The sequence below is a fragment of the Gavia stellata genome, chromosome 5, assembly GCF_030936135.1.
Source record: "Gavia stellata isolate bGavSte3 chromosome 5, bGavSte3.hap2, whole genome shotgun sequence".
Taxonomy (NCBI): Eukaryota; Metazoa; Chordata; class Aves; order Gaviiformes; family Gaviidae; genus Gavia; species Gavia stellata.
Window position 1 is genome coordinate 10,062,496 of NC_082598.1, and position 23,432 is coordinate 10,085,927.

At 37.4% G+C, this 23,432-nt stretch overlaps 1 protein-coding gene across 3 annotated transcripts in view; it reads right to left on the bottom strand.

Annotated features, from left to right (window-relative positions):
• ZFYVE28 (zinc finger FYVE-type containing 28) overlaps positions 1 to 9,071 on the bottom strand; it is a 61,113-nt gene extending 52,042 nt beyond the window's left edge. For all 3 annotated transcript variants that reach the window (XM_059817957.1, XM_059817956.1, XM_059817955.1), the window contains exons 1-4: positions 8,949 to 9,071; positions 4,704 to 4,906; positions 2,888 to 2,977; positions 893 to 982 (exon numbers count right to left, since the gene is read on the bottom strand). In XM_059817957.1, coding sequence (XP_059673940.1) covers positions 893 to 982; positions 2,888 to 2,977; positions 4,704 to 4,906; positions 8,949 to 9,056 — 491 coding nt within the window. In that variant the 5' untranslated portion in view covers positions 9,057 to 9,071. The remainder of the gene's footprint in view (positions 1 to 892; positions 983 to 2,887; positions 2,978 to 4,703; positions 4,907 to 8,948) is intronic.
• Between the last annotated feature and the right edge of the window lie 14,361 nt (positions 9,072 to 23,432).

Below are 23,432 nucleotides of genomic sequence, written 5' to 3' on the forward strand. Positions count from 1 at the left end.
AGACAATATCCTATTTAACAGGAACAATGGGCCACAGGGATTTCCTGAGAAGTGTATTACACTCAGGTTTTGAGGTTTCTTATTTCCCTCAATTATACTACTTATGTTAGCTAACCTTAAAACATTCACAATGGTAAAATATTAGAAATATGCTGGCTTTACTCCAGAGAAACTGCTGTCTTATTAAATCATGAAGACTCTTTAGGAAAAACACATCCGATTTGTTCAATATTGCAAAAACTGCATGAAGCAAAAAACAGTTTTAATTTAGTTGTCTTGAGTGGTCAATACAGGGCACAAATCTACACATAAGTTATACATGTTAATACTTTCCTTGAAAAATATTTAAGCCTAACTCAGTGGTCACAATGCAGTTTGTCATAACAAATCCTTTTGAACCTAGAGCCATGAAGAAAAATACACAATTCCTATTGAAAATTTTTGGTTTTCAAGACTTGAATCACAGAATCACTAAGGTTGGAAAAGACCTGTAAGATCATCAAGTCCAACCACCCTTAGGTCATATTGAGTGACACAAAAATATCTGCTTTTGAAAAATTTCTGACAACATGACATTCTGTAAACTGATGTTCTTAATTCATTTTTAAATTTCTTTCTGGAGGATGACTGATCAATTGCTTCAGGTTCCTGCCTTCTAGAGTTCTACCTTCTCTTTACTTTTTTTCTCTTGATACTCTACAGGAAACTGGTACTGATTTGAAAAAAAAAACCACCAAACCACAAAACAAAAGATAATCCTCTTTTTTTGACTTTTTTTTTTTAAAAAAAGTACAAGCAAACTCAGGTGAAAGAAAATATGCCAAACTTCTGAACAAAGTTTTTGAAATCTTCAAGTGAGGCAGAGTGGAGAGTAGTTAAAAAGATTACTTACCATACAATGGCTAATCTTGGAATTGTAAACATTAAAGCTGGTTCATAGTCATCTATCATATCTTGAGTGAGGTATCCAAGCCTTAAGGCTCTAAGCAGAAAATGAAATTACTTAGTAAGAGATCAAACTCTCAAAGAATAGATTTCAAGAAGATAAAATTTGAAAAAATTGTTATAAATGCTATAAATTTGCTTTGGCTTAACTCATGAACTATTTTTGTACAATCTGAAACACTATATATATAAACTGCTGTAGTCTCTGCTTTAAAAAAAATAAGAAAAAACCTTTAAACACTTAAAGCTTTTATAGCCATCCAAAACCAAAATAATTTTTATGACACTTTCCCTTTTTAATTACTATTTCATGACAAGCTTTAGCTTGTTACTGAAAACCACTGGTGCTTAGAGTTTTTCAACTAAAATAAACATTTTTGAAGTAATAGGGGAAAGTATTTGGTTTCATTTTCAAATAAAACTTGCTATAATCTTCTAGGTCAACCCCCCTAAACTAAAAAACTAAACTAAAAAAAAACCAGTTCTACACAGCAACTATTATTGAAGTCTGAGAATTGGGGGACACTTCATTGTCCTCTAATAACTTTTCAAATATCTTCAGCTCCTTTTAGACTAAAATCCAATTTGTTTAGGCTTTTCACTTGGCTATGTTTTCCAGGTTTCTTCACAATTTCTTAATTTCCTCATAAGTTTCATAACTTCCTCAAATTTATTCTCTGCTTTGTCCATACCAGTGCGTAAGATAATACTCAAAACTGCACACTAGTCCTGCTGAGATCTGACTAGTCCCAAAAAGAGTGGAAATAACTTTTTCTTATTCCTTGTCAGTACTTGTCTTGCCAATACTGCTGGTGGTGGACAGCAAAATGAGCAGAAAGCAAGCACTGCTTTGTACTAACGGTAGATGGACTCATGGAGCACGTGGCCCACTCTCACCCGCTGTTCTTTCCTACAGTCCACTGCCAGATTATCCAAAGCTGCAAATGAGAAACCATCTTCTTCCTCTTACTGGGCAAATATGTGCATATGTAGTAGCCCTCTGACTGATGGAATGTAGTTCCTCCTACTTGTTGTGACCATTTTCAGTTGTAATCCTGCCTTTTAAAATGCTTGAACACCTCTGAACTTGGTGTCGTCTACAGATTGTGGCAGTGTGCTCTGTACTCCTTCATTCCTTAATGAATGTATCAATGACACCAGACCCAGGGTCCTGCTTCACAAGTTCTCCTAATATGACAGTAAAACCAACACTTATTCCAAGTGCATTTTACAGTCCATTGTTCTCTAATAATTTCACCCAGACTACACCTTCACTAGTTTCCTTTTGAGAACAGTGTTGCACTGCTCTAAACCTCATTAAAGCTGGGGATTGCACATGCTGTTCCTCTCTACTGCCCACCTGCTAGGCTAGTTACTCCGTCACAGGGGAAAAAAAAGTTGTTCAACACAGTACATTCCAAACAGATTCACATTTTTCTTATCACCTTATACTTCTAAAAGAGCTTATGAATTGCTGTATTATTTATTTTTAACATCATCTCTTCATACAAAGAGTCAAGCTCCAGTCCTTTAAGATTTTAAAGAACCTTTACAAGTTCTTTATGATAATCACTAGAGTTTCACAGATGATTTGAATCATCTCCCCATGTAGTCTTGCATGAAATATCATTAAGTCTTGATGCCTTAAACAGATTTAGCTCATTTAAATGCTTAGTCTTCATTTACCCATCTATAACTAGGCATACCAACTATATTGCTATTGTTGTATTATTAACTTTCGGGGGTTTTGTTTGTTTAGAAAACAAAAAAGTATGGGCTTGTGCCTGACAAGCATGCTTAATGTTTTTTAACTTTGTACTTGGTCACTTACTATAAAAGCAAAATACCCAGTGTTTTATGATGCTTCTTAAAGACTACAGTTAAAGTATTTCTATAAAAGCTCAGACTGAAAGTAAGCACAGTTCTTCACTAAAATGCTTACCTCTCCACAGTTTCACAGAAAAGTACGATTACCTCTTGCTGTACATAATACTCTTTTGGAGACTTCACAGGTACCATGGCCGACACATAACTACAAAGATTACAAAATAATGTACTACTGTTTTACACACTTTAACAAATCTGGTTATAAATAAAAACAAACCTAGGACAAATCATCACAGAAATATAACCTTTCCTGTACCATTTGTATTTATTTTGACAGCACTTACTTTGAAAATTGTACAGTGTGAGAAGCTATAAGAAATGCAGCTGATTTACTTATTGCAGACTGAGGCAGTGGAACTCAGTAGTAATTTATAAGTACAATTACACACATTTAGCAATTGGAACTCCATACTGTATGGCATGGGGAGGTAGGTCCTAGAAGGATCTTTATTGCCGCAGCTTGAAGATAGAATAGTTTACTCTGCATTTCCTTAAGAAAAAAAACTGACTAAAATGCTCATTTTATCTAGAAAGGTTTTACCTGAAATTATATTAGTGAAATTCAGTTGGCCAGCAGAGACAATTTAGGAGACTTAAAGTTGGCCTTGTTTCTATATGGAATTACATGCAAAAACACTAATTCACAAGGCAAGAAACATCGGTAAAAGTGGGTTTCTGTCACTGTATTACTTAATCAGTCATTTGTAGACTACAGGTAACACAGGAAGGGAAAAAGTTGTTTGCAAAACCATGGCAAAGAGAAATGCTGTATGTAGAGTTGGCATGGACAGGCCAGAAACTGTGCACAGACACTGTCAAGAACCAGTTATTATTGTCATTGGTGTCTGCACTCAAAGCCACACTTAAAAACACATTTTTAACCGATGTTTTCTATGAAAATATTTTCCAGTGTAACAGTATAATGATGGTTCTTTGAATCAGAAAAAATTGCTTACCTGAGTAAAATAATACAAAGGAATATGAATACTGAAGAAGGGCAAACAGTAGTGGGAGACAAGACAGTCTACAGATTATTCCTGAGAAAAATTTAAAACACTACTCAATTCTAAGAAACCTGTTCTGCTGAGGGTAGGAATGGCTGTATTATATTAGATCCATAGATAATCTTGACCAGTATCCTGTCTCTAACTATGCCCAGCACCCCAAACATCTAACAGACATGCAGGAGGCTGACTTAAATTCTGAAGCACAATGCAAGACTTGGTCAAGATGACCTTTGACGCAATAAGCAGTTACTTTTCTCACCCCCAAAGCAGTTATTTTTATTTTTGGTATAAACCTCCAAGCCATTTTTCAACCACAAGTTTTTAAATCAGTGAGTTTCTGCAGTTAATTATGGCTTCTGTAAGACTTCCTTCATCAGATTTCGGTTGCCTTCTTATATTCACTGGGTCCATCTTGCCTCTATCTCTAAGCACAAGAGAACAAAACCTCATAATCTCTAGACTATTTGTTCTCATACTTTTTTTTTAATGTCTCATATTTGTCGCCTTTCCTCCAACAAAGAAAACATTAAGGGAAGAGACTTATGGCTTCCTTTTGTGTCTTGGAAAACCTCCCTAAAACGCCATATGCCAATATGCAAATGGAAGATTATAGTTTAGTTGAAGAGAGCAAATGTTGATTGCTAAAAAGCTATTTAATTTTCTTTCCATTATTGCTACACTGGAAGAGAAAAAATCTAAACACAACAAATTACTGAAGAATTCAAATCCCGTTATAAAAAAATTACATATTTTTCCATAAAAAGAAAACAGAACAAAACAGCCAACTTCCAAAAACCAACAAGCCACACAACAGCTGTAGTAGCCAAGCCAATGCTCACAACACATTTACTTCGGATCTTTTACCTTAATTCAAATTCAGCAAAAAGGACATCAAAATGCTTGAGTGAGTCTTTCATTTTTTCTGTGTAGACGTTCAAATCCCTTAAGGCCTGGTCGCGAATGATATTTCTAACTTCCTCTAGGCTTCGGGTCAGATCTTTGGCCAACGGCCTCATCGCCATACTCTCAATTTCACGATTCATAATAATTGAACCAGCAGCCAAACACTATGAAATACACAAAAAGAGAAAATACTAATTTCTACAAAGTTACTTTTATGTTTAAAAAAAAGCACAAGATGTGATATTTAATACTTTGAACAAGGGCAGTACTTAGCCCCAATTTGTTGCAAATTATTAAACAAGTGAAAGATTTAAGACTGATATGGAGAGTCATAAGCTTTCACATACAAGGTTAGGGAGCAGCTCAGTCAGGGAGACATGAGAAAGGGGGGAGGTTCAAGTGCAAGAACCACAGAGTTGAAAGAAGAATTTAACAAAGCTCTTCTCCCACTAGTTAGGGCAATAAGTATTGGTAGGATATATACACACACTATGTATGCAAGGATTGCTTGCATAAAAAGGATTTGAATGCAGCTGAAGTACAATCAATGGACTGGTTTGATTCAGGCTGGACTGCTTGATTTTGTAAAATAAATCTCTTCCTTACAAGAAGAACAGAAATTCTGTAACCATGATGCTTTGTGCAGCAAAACTGGTCACACTGGCTATCAGACCAGGGACCCAGGTAGACCAGTATCCTGCCTCCCACAGAAGCCGTGAACATATTTTATAGGAAAGAACATAAAAACCAGGTTACAGGGTGATTCTTCCCTTTTAGTTTCTGGAAAGCTATTTAAGAGACTCCTTGCCGTGAGAGTTATACATAGACTCCCTCTGACCAGATCACAAAGACATTAAAAGTAGATTTTTACTGTAACACATTAATAGAACTTTTTTAAAATCTTGCTATTAAAACCAAGCTATTTAATAATCTCCACTGCTGCCTTTATTCCTATATGGATACATCTGGAAAACAACAAGCACTGATATAAATCACACTTGCTGTATTAATGGAAATATTTTTATTAACTGAAAATATACTAGTCTCTAAGTTATCTTTTTTTCCTTTTTTTTTTTTTTAATCTCCATTTGCAGCTCTGTGTCCCTTCCCTCTCCCCTGCACTCCCCTGGATGGGAGGCATTTCTGCAGCTCTACATGGGGGACCTGCAATCCCAGCACTTGCTCAGCAACCTGATGCACTGATTCGTATTTTAAGGGCACTCAGAGAAGATCATGTTCTTACCTCTTACCAGCCAAAGCAGTATTTGTGGGAAAGTATGGATAGGGCAAGTCTTACCTGTAGATAGGTACTCTTAGTCTGATAACTCAGAGCAACTGCATGGACAAGGACACGTAAGTGTATATGCATAACAGTCCATACAGTCTTCCTCACTACATGAATTTACAGGATAGTGTCTACAGTAGTATGAGTTAGCATTACTTCATCACTGCATATGTTACTGTGGAATAATTACTGGAGGTAACTTAGAAATTACATTTATATTAAAGGCACAGCACTGAAGAAATCTTCAAGGTGGAGTGTGGCAAATATGCAAGGAATCCATCCCACAGAAGTTCCCTAGGCAACCTTAGATGTTGGCAACACCAGGGGAGTTTGGTGTGCTGACTCTAAGAGAAATGGCACAGAGGGTGGAGCAGAGTGGAGACACCGCTGCCAGGCTCTGTGATAAGACGGGAACTAGAAGGTACCACGGAACTGACAAGCTGCGTATTTACCACCCTGAGCCAACAGTCTGTCACTTTTTGACAAAAAACTATCCTTTGGGTGAACTTTGCTCATTGTAATTTCATTATAATACCAGAAAACACACCTCCATCCCAAAGCTACCCACCTCCAAGGTGCAACCACCCCTCATTGAGCTTGTGCTCTGGATTTTTCTTAGTCTATACCTTTAAAAGCAGAACAAGAAACTTTTACACCAATTACAATAGAGGTATGTATGACTAGAGTCACTCAAGCTCCACCTGTAAGGACAAATAATAGAAAAATGGCTTAAGAGAGGAGGGATGCCAGGGAAAATACCATTGCAGACTACCTCTGACACCTGGGATCGGTCAACGGGCTGAGCCTCTCTTCTCCCCCACAGGGACGCCTTTGGGTAAGATTCGATCACTTGGTTATACTGAGTGCTTCCCCAGGAAACTTAGAAATCTCTATAGAGTTGCTTTATAACTTAACTTGTTTGTAGCCAGGCTGTATTACTCATATTCTTGGTATTTGCACATGCTTTGCAGGCAGTAATTTTATCACCAGCAATCCAAAAGAACTTGTGTATCTGTTGCTTCAATAAACCGCACTATTCACTAATCTAGCCTTGAGAGTTCTCACTGAATGCCACCAAACCCCTTAAGTGTGGCCACGCTAGATCATGGAACGTGACTAGACTGAAAGTGTATGGTGTTACAAGTGTATCCATAATCATGACAGTTCAATACATTGAACGTGACCGGACTTGTAACACAGAGAATTGGGCATCACTCAGAATCTAAGCCTAGCCGCCCCCAGCCCCTCTGAGATCTGAGGACAAGCTGGAACTCAAGGGGGTTTATTTTCTGCCAAACTGCCTTGCCCTTTAACCGGACAGTTACTTTCTCTGAAACCACCAGGTCTCTCCAGCCTGTTGGTTTGATTTGGAAAGAGTAAAAGCATTAGCTTATGTAACACAAACAGTGAATAAAGGGAGATTTTTTTTTTTTCTCCTGGAAGATACTGGCTGTCTCAGTGATTCCCTCAAGCATTTTCCACAATGCAAGGGGAAGTTATTACATTGGCTGGCATTTTTCCTGTTTGTTCGTTGCTGTAATCCCAGTTTGTTAGTCCCTTAGAGTAAGAAAGGATAATGGTATTCACAGGGATTCATTATGGATGGTTGCAGAAAGAATTACCCCATCTTCTCCTACCTAACTACCAAGGAAGCACCATTAAGTCAACATGTCAGGCTATCAGCGTTTTAAAACAGAGCATGGCATCACCTGGATGACGGCAGTGAAGGTGACATGATAATGAGAAGAAAAATGCCTGCTGCTTTTGCTGAGGATGGGATTATAAAGCATTGACATATCAAATTCATTTTGTAAATTCTACCTGGGACTTCCCTGATTCAGAGAAGCCTACAATGAGCAACTGTCAAAGAAAGTTTCAGAAACAGAACATGTGGAGGCATACTGGACTGAACAAGATAGGAACTACTGATGGAGAGCGTGCACTTCAAAAAGAAAGGAGGAACTGGTAGAGAAAAGAATGGATAACAACAGGAGCTGAGGGATTGCTTCAAATACAGGAGAGGCAAAGCTGAAAACAAAAACACAACATGCTGTTGTGTGGTGGGATGTCTAGACTACTCCCCTCCAACCCTCAACAAATCCATGGTGCTTAAAGTCACCTTCAGGCCAACAGGCCTGAAGAAACTATGTTTATCATTAAAGATGCCACAATGATTTTTTTTTTTAGCTAACAGCCATCAATACTAATGAGTAAGTATCTTGCATATCATATCATTTTTTCCTGACACTTCATGCTTCCCTTGGTTAAAATAATTAAAGCTTGTTCACTACAAAAATCCCTTGTTCCTACAAGTTGCTGTAGAAGCAGGTCTGAGATAAACCAGGTAAAAGAAAAGTGGACTTCAGTGTTTTGCACAGAAACCATATTTTTAGCATACGCATGAAACAAGTGAATTATGTGCAACAAATGTCAGCTCAACAAAGTTATGTATGTTTAATATGAGTTATAGCATAATATAGCCATTAAAGTGACAGCATGCACTTCTATTTGTTGGAGAAACTTTTATCCCGATAAAATTCCCTTACATATCTTTGTTTCTCAGATTCTCAAAGCATGAGATGTGAGAGGGTCCATCAGGATTAAAAAAAAAAAGACTATTAATCAAATGCTAATTCACAAAATATAGTTTTAAAAATGTGGTCATAACGACAGCGGACAATTATGAAAATAAACTAGTATGCTGTTAGCCCAACCAATACCAAAACCATAGTTAAAAGAATCCCCTTCCACTGAGCATCCAGAGCAAGTTCTCAAAGATGTTTACTTTGCTCTGTAATTATGTGTATATTCAGTAATTATATGTAATTTTCAGAAAAGTCTCAAGACATACTTTAAACTTCTGACTTTATGCCACAGAAAATTGTCCATTAACCCAAGTAACAGAAATATGAGAGACTTACTTCTGCTCCAAACCAAAGCTGTCCTGCAAGGTTGTCATGGCGTATTTCCTCTGGAAACTTAACACAAAAGTCTCGGTTGGCCCGTTCATGTGGAATGCATTCATCCATGATTTGATTTATGATGTTCAAAACATTATCCTGAAGCAAAATATAGGATAGCATATATACTGTTCCCACAGAAATACCACAAATTTTTTTCTAACTTTTAATAGAATTTATTAGTGAGGCACCAACTAATTAAGTAAAATAGAAAATGCAGTATTTAACTCTTAAGGGTCATCACACACACAGAGATAACAAAGAGGAGAATATTGCACAGAAAGAAGAGTAACAAACTTCACTTTTTCTAGTTTTCATAGAGATTGTTTCTCAGATTCACAGCTCTTAACTTTGACTACTTTAGTGGGACTTCTGATGAGGAGGCATGATTTAAAGAGCTCATTACCTCCAGCTATCTATCTGTAAAATATCAGTAAATAAACTAGAAGTACAAGTAAATTAGACTTCTCTCATTTCCTCTCACCAGCCCCAATGATACACACTTCATTCTTCCCAAAAAAGAACACCTGACAGAGTACCCTGGAGGTGTTAGAAATTGATTAGGACCACTGGGGTTGAATAGACTTAAACTCATCCTGGGCATCAAAAGCAGGTTGCTTCCACACTTGAGTCCCCAGCGGGCAAGGGCTGGCACACCTGCCTGCCAGCTCACCCCCTGGCCATCCGGAAGATAAGGGGACACCGCACAAGTTAGAGGGTCTTAGTAACTGCTCTGATCTATGTCTGCACCAGGACAAAGATCAAAGACCTAAACCCAGCTTCCTGATATGCAGTAAATAATCTGCATTCATTTATTTGAAAAGAGAATTTTCACATACCCCTGCTGGAAACTGCATGGAATTTGATTAACATAACAAAGGTAGATTCAAAGCATGAAAAAGGCTGAGTGCTTTCATTAAAGATATTTTGTCTGTCTCATGCTTCTTACACTATTTACTGAATTCATGTTCCATTTAAAATATTTTTCAAACAAATAAAAACGAATCTGTCTGTATAGAACTGCTTAACAGATAGAATTGTTTTAGGTCTACACTTTGGTGTTTTATTTTCCTCTGCTTTTAAAAAATAATACAAGACAGGAATTTTTAAGAAACTTGCCCCCTTTGCGTGTTCCCTACTGAGAAAGACAAAGCCAACTTCAGGTACAAAAAAAGGTTCACATTTTCTGTAATTTCAGTGTAGAATGCTGTTGCCACAAAATAATCTGAACATTAATACCATAACCACAGATGTCTTCATCCAAAATAAAGAAATTATCCATTGGCAACATTTATTACACATTGGTATAAGGTACTTCATGTGTTAACAATTAAAACATTTTTACATAAATGTATTTTTTGCAAGTCTGTCATGAGGTAACATTTCATTTCAATAAAGTTGTTAAAAACAAACACACCACCACAAACATTTACAACATGCTGGCACACATAATATTCAACCATCTTCTCTAGAAACAAATCTGAAAACCAAATGCTCTGTAGCTCCTCCATGGCACCACAACACAGACCGTGGCCAGAAGGTATGAGAAGAGACAAGAAACAAAGCTAAAGTCACCGATGTATGAAATACTTAATTTTAGAGGAGCACCCCTCACTCTGCTGGGTATTAGCATACTGCCAGAATTAGTGGGGTGCTTGGATCCCTAGGAATGCAAAGAGATGCACATTGTAGAAATTGAGGGAAAACCAACCTCACAATAGTCCCTAGTGTAACTAAACTGCAAAGGGAACTTAAGTTCAAAGACTACAGCACAGAGCAAAGATGCCCACACCCTGTTTTGGCACTGCCATCCTGCACCACTGGCTGAAGAACAAGCCAGACTGTCACCACCTCCCCTCTCCAGGATAAAAAGGAGACAGTCAAGGAATCATGTGCAAATTAGTATGATGCTTTAGGGTGAGAAAAAGCAGACTAATAACAAGTTTCCTATTTTCCTTCCTTCCATTTCTTAATTCCTGCTATTGAGTATTCTTCTCTCATCATTACTTAGCTAGATCTAGCTGGGGAACCGCAATATTTTTAAAGTAGGTCCAATAAGAAATCAACTCCTAAACCACTTAGTTTCTACCCAAAATTACAGAGCAAAGAATGAAAGTGAGGATTAAATCATTTAAGTTGTAGAAGGACACAAGTCACTCAGGACGTATTTTGAATCAGTTATTACTGATCTATTTTGAGACCAGGTCTTTGCCTGTAGATCCTACTTTATCACCGGAGAAATACACGTTGGCACAATAGGATGAAAAAGCCAGATGCCTGGTTTCAGGGAATTAATAAAAGTTTGCAAAGATCTTTTAGCATTGGAGAGATACAGTGCTAAAAAGTGATCCTACCAGTTAAAATTTACAAAAGCTGCAGGAAATAGAGAAATATTAAGGCAGGGAACTCTGAGAAGAATTATATTTGAATCTGATATCAGATTTTAAATAACCCAATTCTATTTTATTTTAGGACATGACATTCCAATTTATTTTACTTGCCACCAAACTTGAACATGGGAAAATGTAATTTTCAATCTCTTGCTTTTTTTTCTAAAAAGCTAAACAGAATAGGATGAGACCCATATTGAGAAGCTTTCCTCCCTAAAATTCTTTTTTTTTACTTTAATGCATTATTTTTCAAATGCAATCTTATTTTACAGCAGCTACAAGACAGATGGAATTCCCTTTCTATAATCACCTATATACATAATCAAAATTCCTGATATATCAAAGAACGTTTTATGCAAATGGAATAAAGCAACAGGACTCATACCTAGCCAAGTAACTGCTCTGTATTTTTGTCCTGTTTTTCTAATCATCATACCTGTAAAAAAGTACTAAGATTCTGCTTAAATCATCTCAGGAGATAATTATTTAAGCATCATGAAATTTTGTACCTTAATGCACTTATCTTAAATATTGCAACTGAAGGCAACAGGTTATAAGATACTTTTTACAAAGCAAGTATAATACTAATTTTTCAGTGTATCATTTTTTTGCCATCTAAATGATATTCAGTACTCTTGCTCATTTCTTCAATATTCCTATAATCTCTAGATGCTTCTGCTCCAGAGCACTGAAGATCTACCAACACATCTCCATGTACGCCAAACTGTGAGTCAGTTTAAAAAAAAATAATTATTTGTAACTTGTGCAGTAGTAATACGTTGAACCATAAGTAATTAGAATTTTAATATACACTTCCCAATGGAGATAAATCACAATAGCTCAATCTCTGGACTACTAGCAGTTGTTTGTAAAGACTTACATGGCTTCACATAGGCAGCTGGTAATTCTGTCAAAAAGCTAAGTGAAAAAGCCAATTAAAAAGATGAGCATCTTTTCCCGCATACTCTATTGGTGATACCGGAAGATTAAGGAAAGAATAGCTGTTGGAACTTTGCCAGTTATTGTGTAAATGCTGAAAGAATTCTACAAGGTAAATAGTTTTTGCTGTTTCAAGATATGCAATTTCCCAAATTCTCTAGTTTTCTACAGTGTTTATTTTATCCTACTACACAAAAAAAAAAACCAGTTCTCCCATCACTTTCCTTCCCTCTTCCATTCCTCCTTATGACACCTAGGGGAGAGTAACCTAAATAGGAAATCTGGAATACTTGCTCCATAATGATTTCAAATCTCAGCTGCTTTGAAACTGGAAGGATGCCAGCCAATTTAGACAGACTATCCAATGCATTGTAAGCAAATTAGTCTTTTCTTTAAAAAAGCTTGAAGAAACATTCAATTTAGCTAATTACAGTATTCTGCTTTGTAAGCTAAGAATGAATGGGTTCAGCTACATGCTAGCATTGAGGTTTTGCTCTAATTTAAGCAACAGAAATCAATTAGTTGGAATTGAAGTAGTAAATCTTTCACTTGATCCATCTTTCTATATAAAAGCCTCCGGATTTTAATGTATCCTTTGGTGGCTTTATCTGTTATCTTTTGGTTCATTTGCATACTGGGATGAGCACAGTGTTGTTTCAGTTGCTCTGTTTAGGCTTTCCAGCAGCACAACAGGCAGCCGCTGCAAGATTCTGCTTTGGGATTTACTCCAAGTTCTTCATTTCCTGGAAAACAGAGCTCAGTGTTTCATATAACAGAGAGCACTCATATTTTATTTTGATAGGAAAGATAATGAGTAGTAGTGAGACAATGTATGCAGTTAGCCACAGTAGAGCACAAAAAGTTGGTTTATTTTTGGCCCAGCAGTAATTGGCCATATACTCAATAATCAGAGCATAAAGCTAACAGCAAATGCCGTACTAGCTTTTGGAATAGGTACAAAAAGAAAAGCCAATAACTTCATCTTACTTATGCTCTAAAACGTACATTTAGATCAACAAAAGGCAGACTTACCTACCCTTTTGTACATGTCCTTGATAAAAATCTATGATGCTCTTCCACGCTATTAAATTTAACATGACCTTCTTGAGGTCTTTTGCAAGATTTCTTCAGAGGAAGATAACGTCCCATGTTGTTCAGTACCTCTTTAGCATTCGTTTTTTGAATTATCAGTAAAATCTAGCCAAGGTAACACAGTCTGTGATAATATTACCATGAGGTTAATAGAGGGTATTTTAGCCTCTTCATTTAAATATATCCTTCATATTTTTTGTTTCTGTTTCTGGCTTGATGTTAAGTTGCAGACCTCCTTCAGCATCACATTTATGATGAACAGAAGCAACTGATGAGCACAAAGCCAAGCATAAAAGAAGATTTTGTTGTAATTAAAGCAATTAGCTAGTAGTCAGGTTTTTATGGGTAACTTTCATTAACAGAAGAAATCAATAAGGTGACATACTCTTTGATATAAGTAACAGGATTTCAAAGGACACTCAAAAGTTCTGGCTTCAGAACCCAGCAGGGTCTCTACAGATGGCTATTTCACCCATCAGAGATCCAAAGTCTCTCTCCAGACAGCAACATTCCACCACTTTCCCTCCAGTCCACTTTGCACAGATCCCAAGGGCCATGCTTCCACTCTCTCTTTTCTGTCTGATTAGCTCTTTGACTATTTCCCACTGCCAACTTCTAAAGGCTCCAATTCCTAAAGGTAACTTAGGATTTTTCTATGTATGAACTTCAAGCAGTAGCTCCTAGTTTAACCTAGCCCACTATAAAGCAGTAACAAAATTCATCATGAATTAAAGGCAACTTGGATCTCTAGCAATTTAAATGCTGTATTGCCCCAGCCCAGCAACAATGATTGTTGCAGTCTGTGTTGAACTGCAACATTAAAGTTTCTCTTCCTGAACTGTCTTGCTAGTGTACCCTCACGAGGGCACTAAATGCTCCAAATATCACAGGTTTATTAATGGAAATTTTGATCTTACTTCCTGCATATACTCAAAATTTATTATGCATACACTGAATAATTATATCTCCCCAAGTGGAGGAATTGTTACATTCAAAGTGATGAACACCGGCACTCCAATTTTCAAACAAAAGTGGTCATAGATATTTGAGAACAGCTACCAATAAAAATAGCTCTTTAACAAAGATGTATTATTTATTTTTTTGCTAAAGTGATATTTTTCACTAAGCCAGTGCACACTCTTTTGAAAAATTACATTTAAATTTAACTTGCATCTGTTCTGAGTGTCTCTAACACGAAGACCTAATCATGGAATTCATTTCCCTCTTTTGTTACCACCCACATATAGCTCTCAGTAAATAAAAGAGGAATCCCCATTTACAGAAAGGCTGTTTATAACTAAAACCAACTTGAGAGACTATGTTAAGTACAGCACCGCTACAGGGCATCATCCTCTCTGCAGTAAAGAGCATTTTCAGATTTCAACAATCTAAGTGTTCCTGATGCTACCATAAGGAAAAAAAAAATCTGTTTCAGTCCTCCACACCAAAAGGCCATTAACTAATATTAGACATGACTGTCTTTACCAAAATGAAGTATACCCAAACTTGTACTGAAAGACTGAGCTTTTCAGCCAGCCTCCCTTTATCAGTAAGAGATAGCTTAAGAACTTTGTCCACAGTGAATCAAAATATTACTGGACAAACATCGTGGATACAGACATGCTCTTACAGCAGTGTATACATACTTAAGCCTTTCTATAAAGACTAAAATGTTTGTCTTTTAATATAAGACATTTGAAAATAACCCAGTAAATAACCTGTTACACTAACATCACCTTTTCCATAGTTTCATAACAACAGAAGAATAAGAGACATTTGCTTTGAACATGGGTATCTGCTGCAATAAACATAAAAATGGGCTTTCTCCTTCACCAGTACCAGGCAACTGCCTTCCTACCATGGTACAGTGATCCCAGAAATGCCCTAAAACCTACTGCAAGATTTCCCAAGAACGAAAGAATTTCAGCCTGGCACAGAGCTGGCAGCACCTTCTTTGTATTGCTCCAAAGCTGCTCCACAGCGGAGGCCACGAGCAGAATGGCAGTAGCATGTTATCATGACTTACTGCCACCTTTGCTTTGCCTTCCCCTACTGCAGAGAGGGAGAGCACCCTGCATCCCCAACACATTCAGTGCTGAGCTGGCATGGAGCCTGCTTTCCTCCCCATGGTTCTCTGCTGCAAATTAATTCTCTGACCTGCAGTGCACAGCATTTTCAATCCTTGCTGCCCACAGTCTCAGATAATAGGCAGTTTCTCCGAATGACCTATTTGATCCATATGAGCAAGTGGAAACACAGGAAAAAGCTTGTTAACATGCAAAACTACAATTTAAGACTACAGTAGTACACACTATTATAAGCCTTTTTTCAAAGAAAAAATATCTTGAAATATTAAATCACTTTGTGCATAAGACCAAATATGAATCCAAAACATAGGAAGAAAGTAAAATTCTTGTTAGTTGATAGAGTTGTACTGATGGCCCAACTTACAGTCAAGCAGTTTATATTTTCTAGCCATCATGCTAATCATTCTGAAGTGAAAAATAATGCAAGTGACCAAAAGTTTCCCAACAACGATGAAGAAAAGCTGTTAAACAGACAAGATTTAAAAAGACACAATTAATTATTTTATTTACTAATTAGAAACGTTCATTGCTGCACATTTGTTTTCTACTTAGCTATATCATTCCATTGATCACTTAAAATTTCGGGAGAAAAAAGGTAAATTTAAAATCTGCAGTTGTAGCCTGAGTCCCAACAGACCAAAAAAAAAAAAAAATCAACTTTTCTGATACTTACAGGCTGTTTAGTGTATTTAGCACAATTATACTCACGTTCTTTTTCTTCATTCACAATGCTCTGAAGTACAGTAAAAACATATGAAAGGGCTGACAAGCCTGTGTGTTTTCAAAAGAAAAGGTACAAGCTCTCACTCAGTTGCCTACCCAAACAGCAATCAGGTACCTGACATCAACCCTTTGAAGATGTCAGGCAGCAGAGAGAAGACATCTGTTGGAGCAATGCAACTCACACAAGTAATCATCGCTAGGAGTAATGAAATGACAAATGTTGTAATCAATTATAAAACAACTGAACTGGAGATGAAACTCCATAGGAAAAAAAACCTGACAAGCTCTATTATCACAGATAAACAGTACAGCAGAAGTGTGCATTGTCTAGAATTTAAGGTTAATCTTGACATCATCACTTAAAAAAATGCTTTTCTTCTCCTTTTCACTTTCTTTTCTAAACTGGCACTGTCCCCACTTAAATTAAACTGGAAAAGATTGTATAAAAGAGAGAATACTTTCCTTTGAACAAGGCTTGGCTCACTCTCCCATCAGTCAACTGCCCAATCCTTCTGGCACAAATTTCTGGCTTTCCTAACATCTGCATCAAGCCTCTTAAATATAGACCTTATGAGAATTTCTCTAGAGCCCAGCAGCTCTGTTATATTTTAGAAAAAGCCTCATAAAGAGGTACAATTCAGAAAACTAGCATGATTCCCTCCTCACCACAGATCAATGAATAACACCCAAGCATTCCAACACAACTGAATCAGCTGGACAGGATCTGCTTTTGGTTCCTATGTCTTCCCACTACTGTTAAAAATACCTTTGTCTACTACAGTTTCTAAACTTTGGGAACACAAAGGCTTCTTTCAGTCAACTTCTTCCCTCAATCTCAGTAATTACCCTGCTGTCTCTTTCACTGACCTCCACTAACGTAACTAATATAATGTCTCAAGGGTTGCAAATTAAGCAAGCTAGAAAGACTTGGCCATTACTTTAGCTAAAAGTACTCCTGGCTCAATCCACACTGTTTAACCTTTGTATCAATTAACAAAGTAACATCAGGAATAGATTCTTGCCAACTTCTAACCAATCATTAGGTATGAGAATCCAACAGGGAGTTTCTTACAGCTTCATTCTAACTTGTCTCGTTTAATGAAATCTATTTCTGTGTAATTCTACAAGAAAGCGTTCTTCGATGGACAGATGCAATCAAACATGAAAACGTCGCACCTCTGAACTGCCTCATTGTTCACAGTGATCATAGTACATACTCCCAGTTTGCTCTTGTCAAGAATGTTAATGAATACAATTAGTACTTCTTAGATAACTCACTGCCAATCCACTATGACATTATTATGTGTTATTTAACAGCTCTTCACAGATACCTTCTTCATCAAGGGATGCTCATTAGTGCTGACTTTCTTTTAAACATTGCTTTCTCTTCAGCATGGATACAATCCAGATAAAGCACAGAATAAAAGGGCATGTTTTTTATTTCCTAGAGATTCCTTATTCTCATACCACTTAAACTTACCAGATAATAGGAAACACCTTCAGATAAGTTTCTTTTACAGCTGAAATTCATCAAAGATGGGTAGCAAACAGCATAAGGCCATTTTGCAGTGTAAGCATTAGGCAGCAAGGCCAGCTTGAGAAGTCAGCCCCTTATCACACCTACTTTGCAGTTTTTGTCCCTGTCTCCAGGCTATCTCACCAGCACTCTCAGCTAACTTGTACAGGCGGCATGTGAATGGTTTCAGTGCACTGAGCCACAGTAACCCGGGTCATTTAGCTGTTGAAGTTCACAGAATGACTCTGCAAATAATTATATCAGTGCAGCTGAAGACGTGGTTTCCTTGAGGTCTAAAGCTGGCCACAGTTTATTTAAACTGGCTGTAGATAAAGATCTATACACTCACCCCTCTCTCTCCACTCCTATCTGCGGACACTGCTCCAGCTGTACGTCAGCACTTTCATTGTCCATATAGATGCACGATGGCATGGATCAACACGACCATTTGGCCAAGATGCAGCAACCCCACCAAAGCCTCCTCTACAACCAGGCTTCCAGGTGATCCCACCCACTCCGTGGCTGTTCACTCACTGCTGGAACACAAGCTGGGGTTCCTGGAGCACACAGAACAGTCTTGGAAGGAAGGACAGACAAGGTGCCTCTTTTGATGGCAGCACAGTCACAAATCAGTTTAAGCTAATGGGAAGCTGTGCTTTGAGGGGGTGCCATGCTGAAGTGTGGGGATGGGAACAAGAAGAGTGTAAATTTGGAATGGAAAAACCTTTAAATTGACACTACCAATGGACCATGGAATTATGCCCAAGGAACTATGTGTGATAACACAGAAATACATATTTGTGCAGATTTTTTAATAAAAATCAAAGTTTATCTTGTTTGCTCATACTCAACTACGTATCAAAGCAATAAAGCTGAGAGATTTACTGAAACTAGAACATTTATAACATTTCTACTGAGTGCCCAAGGGCTTGCTTGAATCAAAGACTGAGCAATCAACATGCACAGCTGCTAAAGTTATCATAGGACTCTGACCAAAACCACCCATTTTTTTTTTAATGAAATCACTCTATGCATTTCCATTAATAGAGTTATAAAACCTAGCAGTGTTAATCCACAGCACTGGTAGCTTTAAAAGCCTTTACCTGCTGGGAGAGCAAGAACACACTTTGCATTAAAAAAACAATGGAAAAATCTGATTTCACTGAATACAGAGTTAATTGAGAAAGTTATGTTGAAGTTCTGCAGCTGTAGACAAAAGACAAAGAAAGGCCAATATTGTATTATATCACCAATAAAGAGTTATATCCAACAACAGTTCAACTCAAAACTGCAGAGCCCAAAACTTTGGAGACCTCTATTCAAACACAGAGTATTCAGGCCTAGGATCATTTCTACTATCTGTATACTTTAAATGAGTGATTTAAAGCCCTCCTAAAAAATTTACATAACAATAATGCTGCCTTCCTTGTTGAGGAATGCCCTCCAAATTTTATTTTCTCAATTATGAGGTACTTTCAGATTCCTATTTGCATTGCAGAATAAGCCAGACAACCAAAAATATGTTAATTACATCTACTGAGGTAACTCCTCACATTCCAGCTACAGGGTTAAATTATTTTCTAGTCAAATCTGCAAAATGCCTATGGAGGACAATAGTACAAATAATAAACAGGGCTGACACTGAGGCCAGAGGTTTGTAGGAATGTGTGAAAACGGAAAATATTTTTTAAACCCAGTTATCATGCAAGTCCAAAGTAGACATGACTCTGCAAGCCTGCTAGAGTACATCCTTGTTTGTTTATTTATTGGTTGGATGGTTGCACCCAGAGGGTAGCGGTCAATGGCTCAGTGTCCAGATGGAGACTGGTGACAAATGGTATGCCTCAGGGGTCTGTATTGGGACCGGTACTGTTTAGTAGCTTCATCAATGTCATAGACAGTGGGATCGAGTGCACCCTCAGCAAGATTGCAGACCAACACCAAGCTGAATGGTGTGGTTGACACACCTGAGGGACAGGATGCCATCCAAAGGGACCTGGACAAGCTCAAGAAGTGGGCCGGTGTGAACCTCATGAGGTTCAACAAGGCCAAGTGCAAGGTCCTGCGCCTGGGTCAGGGCAACCCCCAGTATCAATTCAGACTGGGGGATGAAGGGATTGAGAGCAGCCCTGCGGAGAAGGACTTGGGGGTACTGGTGGATGAAAAACTGGACATGAGCCAGCAATGTGTGCTCGCAGCCCAGAAAGCCAACCGTGTCCTGGACTGCATCAAAAGAAGAGTGGCCAGCAGGTCGAGGGAGCTGATTCTGCCCCTCTGCTCAGCTCTTCTGAGACCCCACCTGGAGTATTGCGTCCAGCTCTGGAGTCCTCAGCACAGGAAAGATACGGACCTGTTGGAGCAGGTCCAGAGAGGGGTCACAAAAATGATCAGAGGGCTGGAACGCCTCTCCTGTGAAGAAAGGCTGAGAGAGTTGGGGATGTTCAGCCTGGAGAAGAGAAGGCTCGGGGGAGACCTTATTGTGGCCTTTCAGTTCTTAAAGGGGGCTTATAAGAAAGATGGGGACAAACTTTTTAGCAGGGCCTGTTGCAATAGGACAAGGGGAAATGGTTTTAAACTAAAAGAGGGTAGATTTAGACTAGATATAAGGAAGACTTTTTTTTTTTTTTTTTACAATGAGGGTGGTGAAACACTGGACCAGGTTGCCCAGGGAAGTGGTAGATGCCCCATCCCTGGAAACATTCACGGTCAGTTGGACGGGGCTCTGAGCAACCTGATCTAGTCGAAGATGTCCCTGCTCATTGCAGGGGCGTTGCACTAGATGACCTTTAAAGGTCCCTTTCACCCAAAACTATTCTATGATTCCATGATTCTATGAGACTACATCATACCTAACCAGAAAAAAACAACAAGAAAAAAAACCCTCTCACAGTATCAGAACAATTCTAAAGCAAAAATTACAAGAGCTTACATCAATAAGACAGTTATCTCAGTGCCTCAGTTGCACAAATCAATTCAACAAGCTTTGCAGCCTAAAGATGATCACTTACACTTCTATATTAACTACTACACTGTTTTATTATGAGCACTATCTAAGTGGAACCGCAACTTTAGCAGTAGTTACAGATACCCTGGGGCACCTGAGAAATCAAAGAATACAAATACCTGTTGCTTGGTATTTGCTTAAGTAATCTTCATGCACAGGAACCTTGAGAACTGAAAATGTATTCTCAGGGCAAAACCAAGAATTTATAGTGTACTTTATACAGTAGTATCACGAGCACTACATTTTTAAAATTAAGTTCTGGGTTTTTTTCTGAACTATGGAACAAGGAGCAGTATCTGCATATAAAAGAAGTTAGCTTTATTGGCTTTGCAGCAGGAAGAACCATGTACTTGGGGTAATACTGCTGTTGTTCATCTCAACACTACTTTTAAAATAAGTGTTGAAAAAATAGCACTACCCTGTAAAAATTGAAAATCCAGCAGAAGAGAGTAGATGGCATAAGCAAAAAAGTAAGCGTTCTTAACCAACACAGCACACTTTCTGCATAATTCATTTCACACAAATATTTCTTTTCCAAAGCCTGATTTAAAATGGGAAGTGTTTATGCGTGCAAGTAGTGCAAAAGCATGCAATAGTAAAGCCTACCATCCAGTGCCTGCTCTCCAACATCAAACTTTTCCTTATCGCAAGCTGTTTTCATACTAGCCGTTTCAAACTTTTTTGAAGCAATACTAACTTGCTAATACATGTTTTTCTTTTAAAAATGAACAATTTTAAAATGACTGTCCTGGAGTTTACATTTTTTTCCACCAAGAACATTATGCAATAAGCTAACCCAAAATCTTTCCAAAGCATAAGCTTGAGGCAGAAGACACTTGCTGTATCTTTACACCACAAAAGGAACTTGGAGTTATGACTAAATATTTAAGCTTCTCCTTCTCTCTGTCTAATTATAAAGTTACAATGACTGAACAATCTACCCTAATGGGTAACAGTTTATTTTCTTCCCATCACCTTGAACTCCAGCCATTCAACTAGTAGTTTATTGTTAAATTATACATTAACAGTAACAACAGCAGTCTGAAATTCATCTGTTCTCTCAAATTCAAAAATATTTTGTAATCCCTCCTTTATGTAGAAGTCCTTGTTGTGCCCAATGCATAATATATGTAGATAAACATCTAAAGGCTTCCTTTTGCTTAATGAAAACTTACTTATGATAACTTCACACATGAGAAAACAAGGTTGCACAATATTCCACAAAATATTCTTCACAATAATCCATTATTCATATTTGAAACACATATACATACAGTGTTATAGTATTGGTGTTATATCCCTTGAAAATAGATGAAGTAGTTCATGATTTATGAATCATGAAGACAGCCTTTATTTTAACTTTAAGTATGTTAAGGTCAAAATGACAATTAAATTCCACTGCTAAGAACTGTCTTTAAAAACTAATTTGCCTTCTTGTCCTTCTTATCATACTTCCCCAGCATTAAAGAAAAATTAAATGAAATAAAGGATTTTTTCCTTATATGATTAAGTGAAAAAGCTTCTAAGAGAAGAAAACAGACTTAATCCCCAAGTACAGAAATATCACCAAATGAATAATTTGCATGTATTGCAAATATACATATTGTATCTTGGTAACATGGTGCTACCACGTGCATATGGAGGAAGGAAGGCAAATTGAAGCATACTTAAGTCATGAGACTGCATAAACAATTCAGTGGCTGATACTAGAATTTATCCTTCTTTGCAATGGTAAAAAAATTTTAAAAAGGAGAAATACAACAGAGCTGACAGCAATCCTCTGATGGCACCGTTGAAGAATGTGGAAGAACTATAAAGCCCCTGATAGTCAGACAAGTCACATTACATTAATCACTACAGAAGTGGATCTGATATAGTCTCATACTTCACAAATGCTGAGAAATATCAGTTTTGAAATGACCTGGCTCCACTGTCCTCATTTAGCCTTCAAATGCTCTGTGAATTACACCAGTGTGTCTCAAGTTCACTACGTCAGTATTCAATCAAGATACCAACATGTCAATTTTCTTAATATAAAAAGTGCGATCTAGGGCAGATAATCATGCATTAAGAAATGAAACACCATCTTATATTTTTAAATAGAATGATAGAAGACTTCATAACCTCAGAAATTAAGAGCCTTCTATAGCCAGGTTCTCTTTCACAAGGAAAAAAATACCATATTTTTTTATTTGAGCAAAACTTGTGACATGTGGACCATAAAAGAATACTGTTCTAATTGAAGTACAGATAAAATATTAATCTTACTCTCCTGTTACCACCTCATGTTTTAAATGGAGGACTACCTCATCTTCCACCATGAACAGTGTTTTTCCATTGGAGTTTGCATGCAATGAATGTGGTCACCATGAGCAGATGGTGCAACATAACCTTGCATCACAGTCCCTTCAATAACAACCTATGGCTTCCCCAGCATGCACCATTTAACATAATCACATCCTTTTTTCACTGATAAAAAATTAATTAATACAAAGATAAGTTCTCTTTTCATTATTTAGCAACTTGTTAATCTAGCTTCAGTTTCACCCTTATGCATTATTGATTGCCACCTGTGTTGTCATTCCATGCTACACCAACTTTATATATATATATAAAAATATATATATGTGAAAAAATTGGAAAGTCAAACTCTGAAGATCCTTTCTATTTCCCACTACAGATAAATCCACGCAT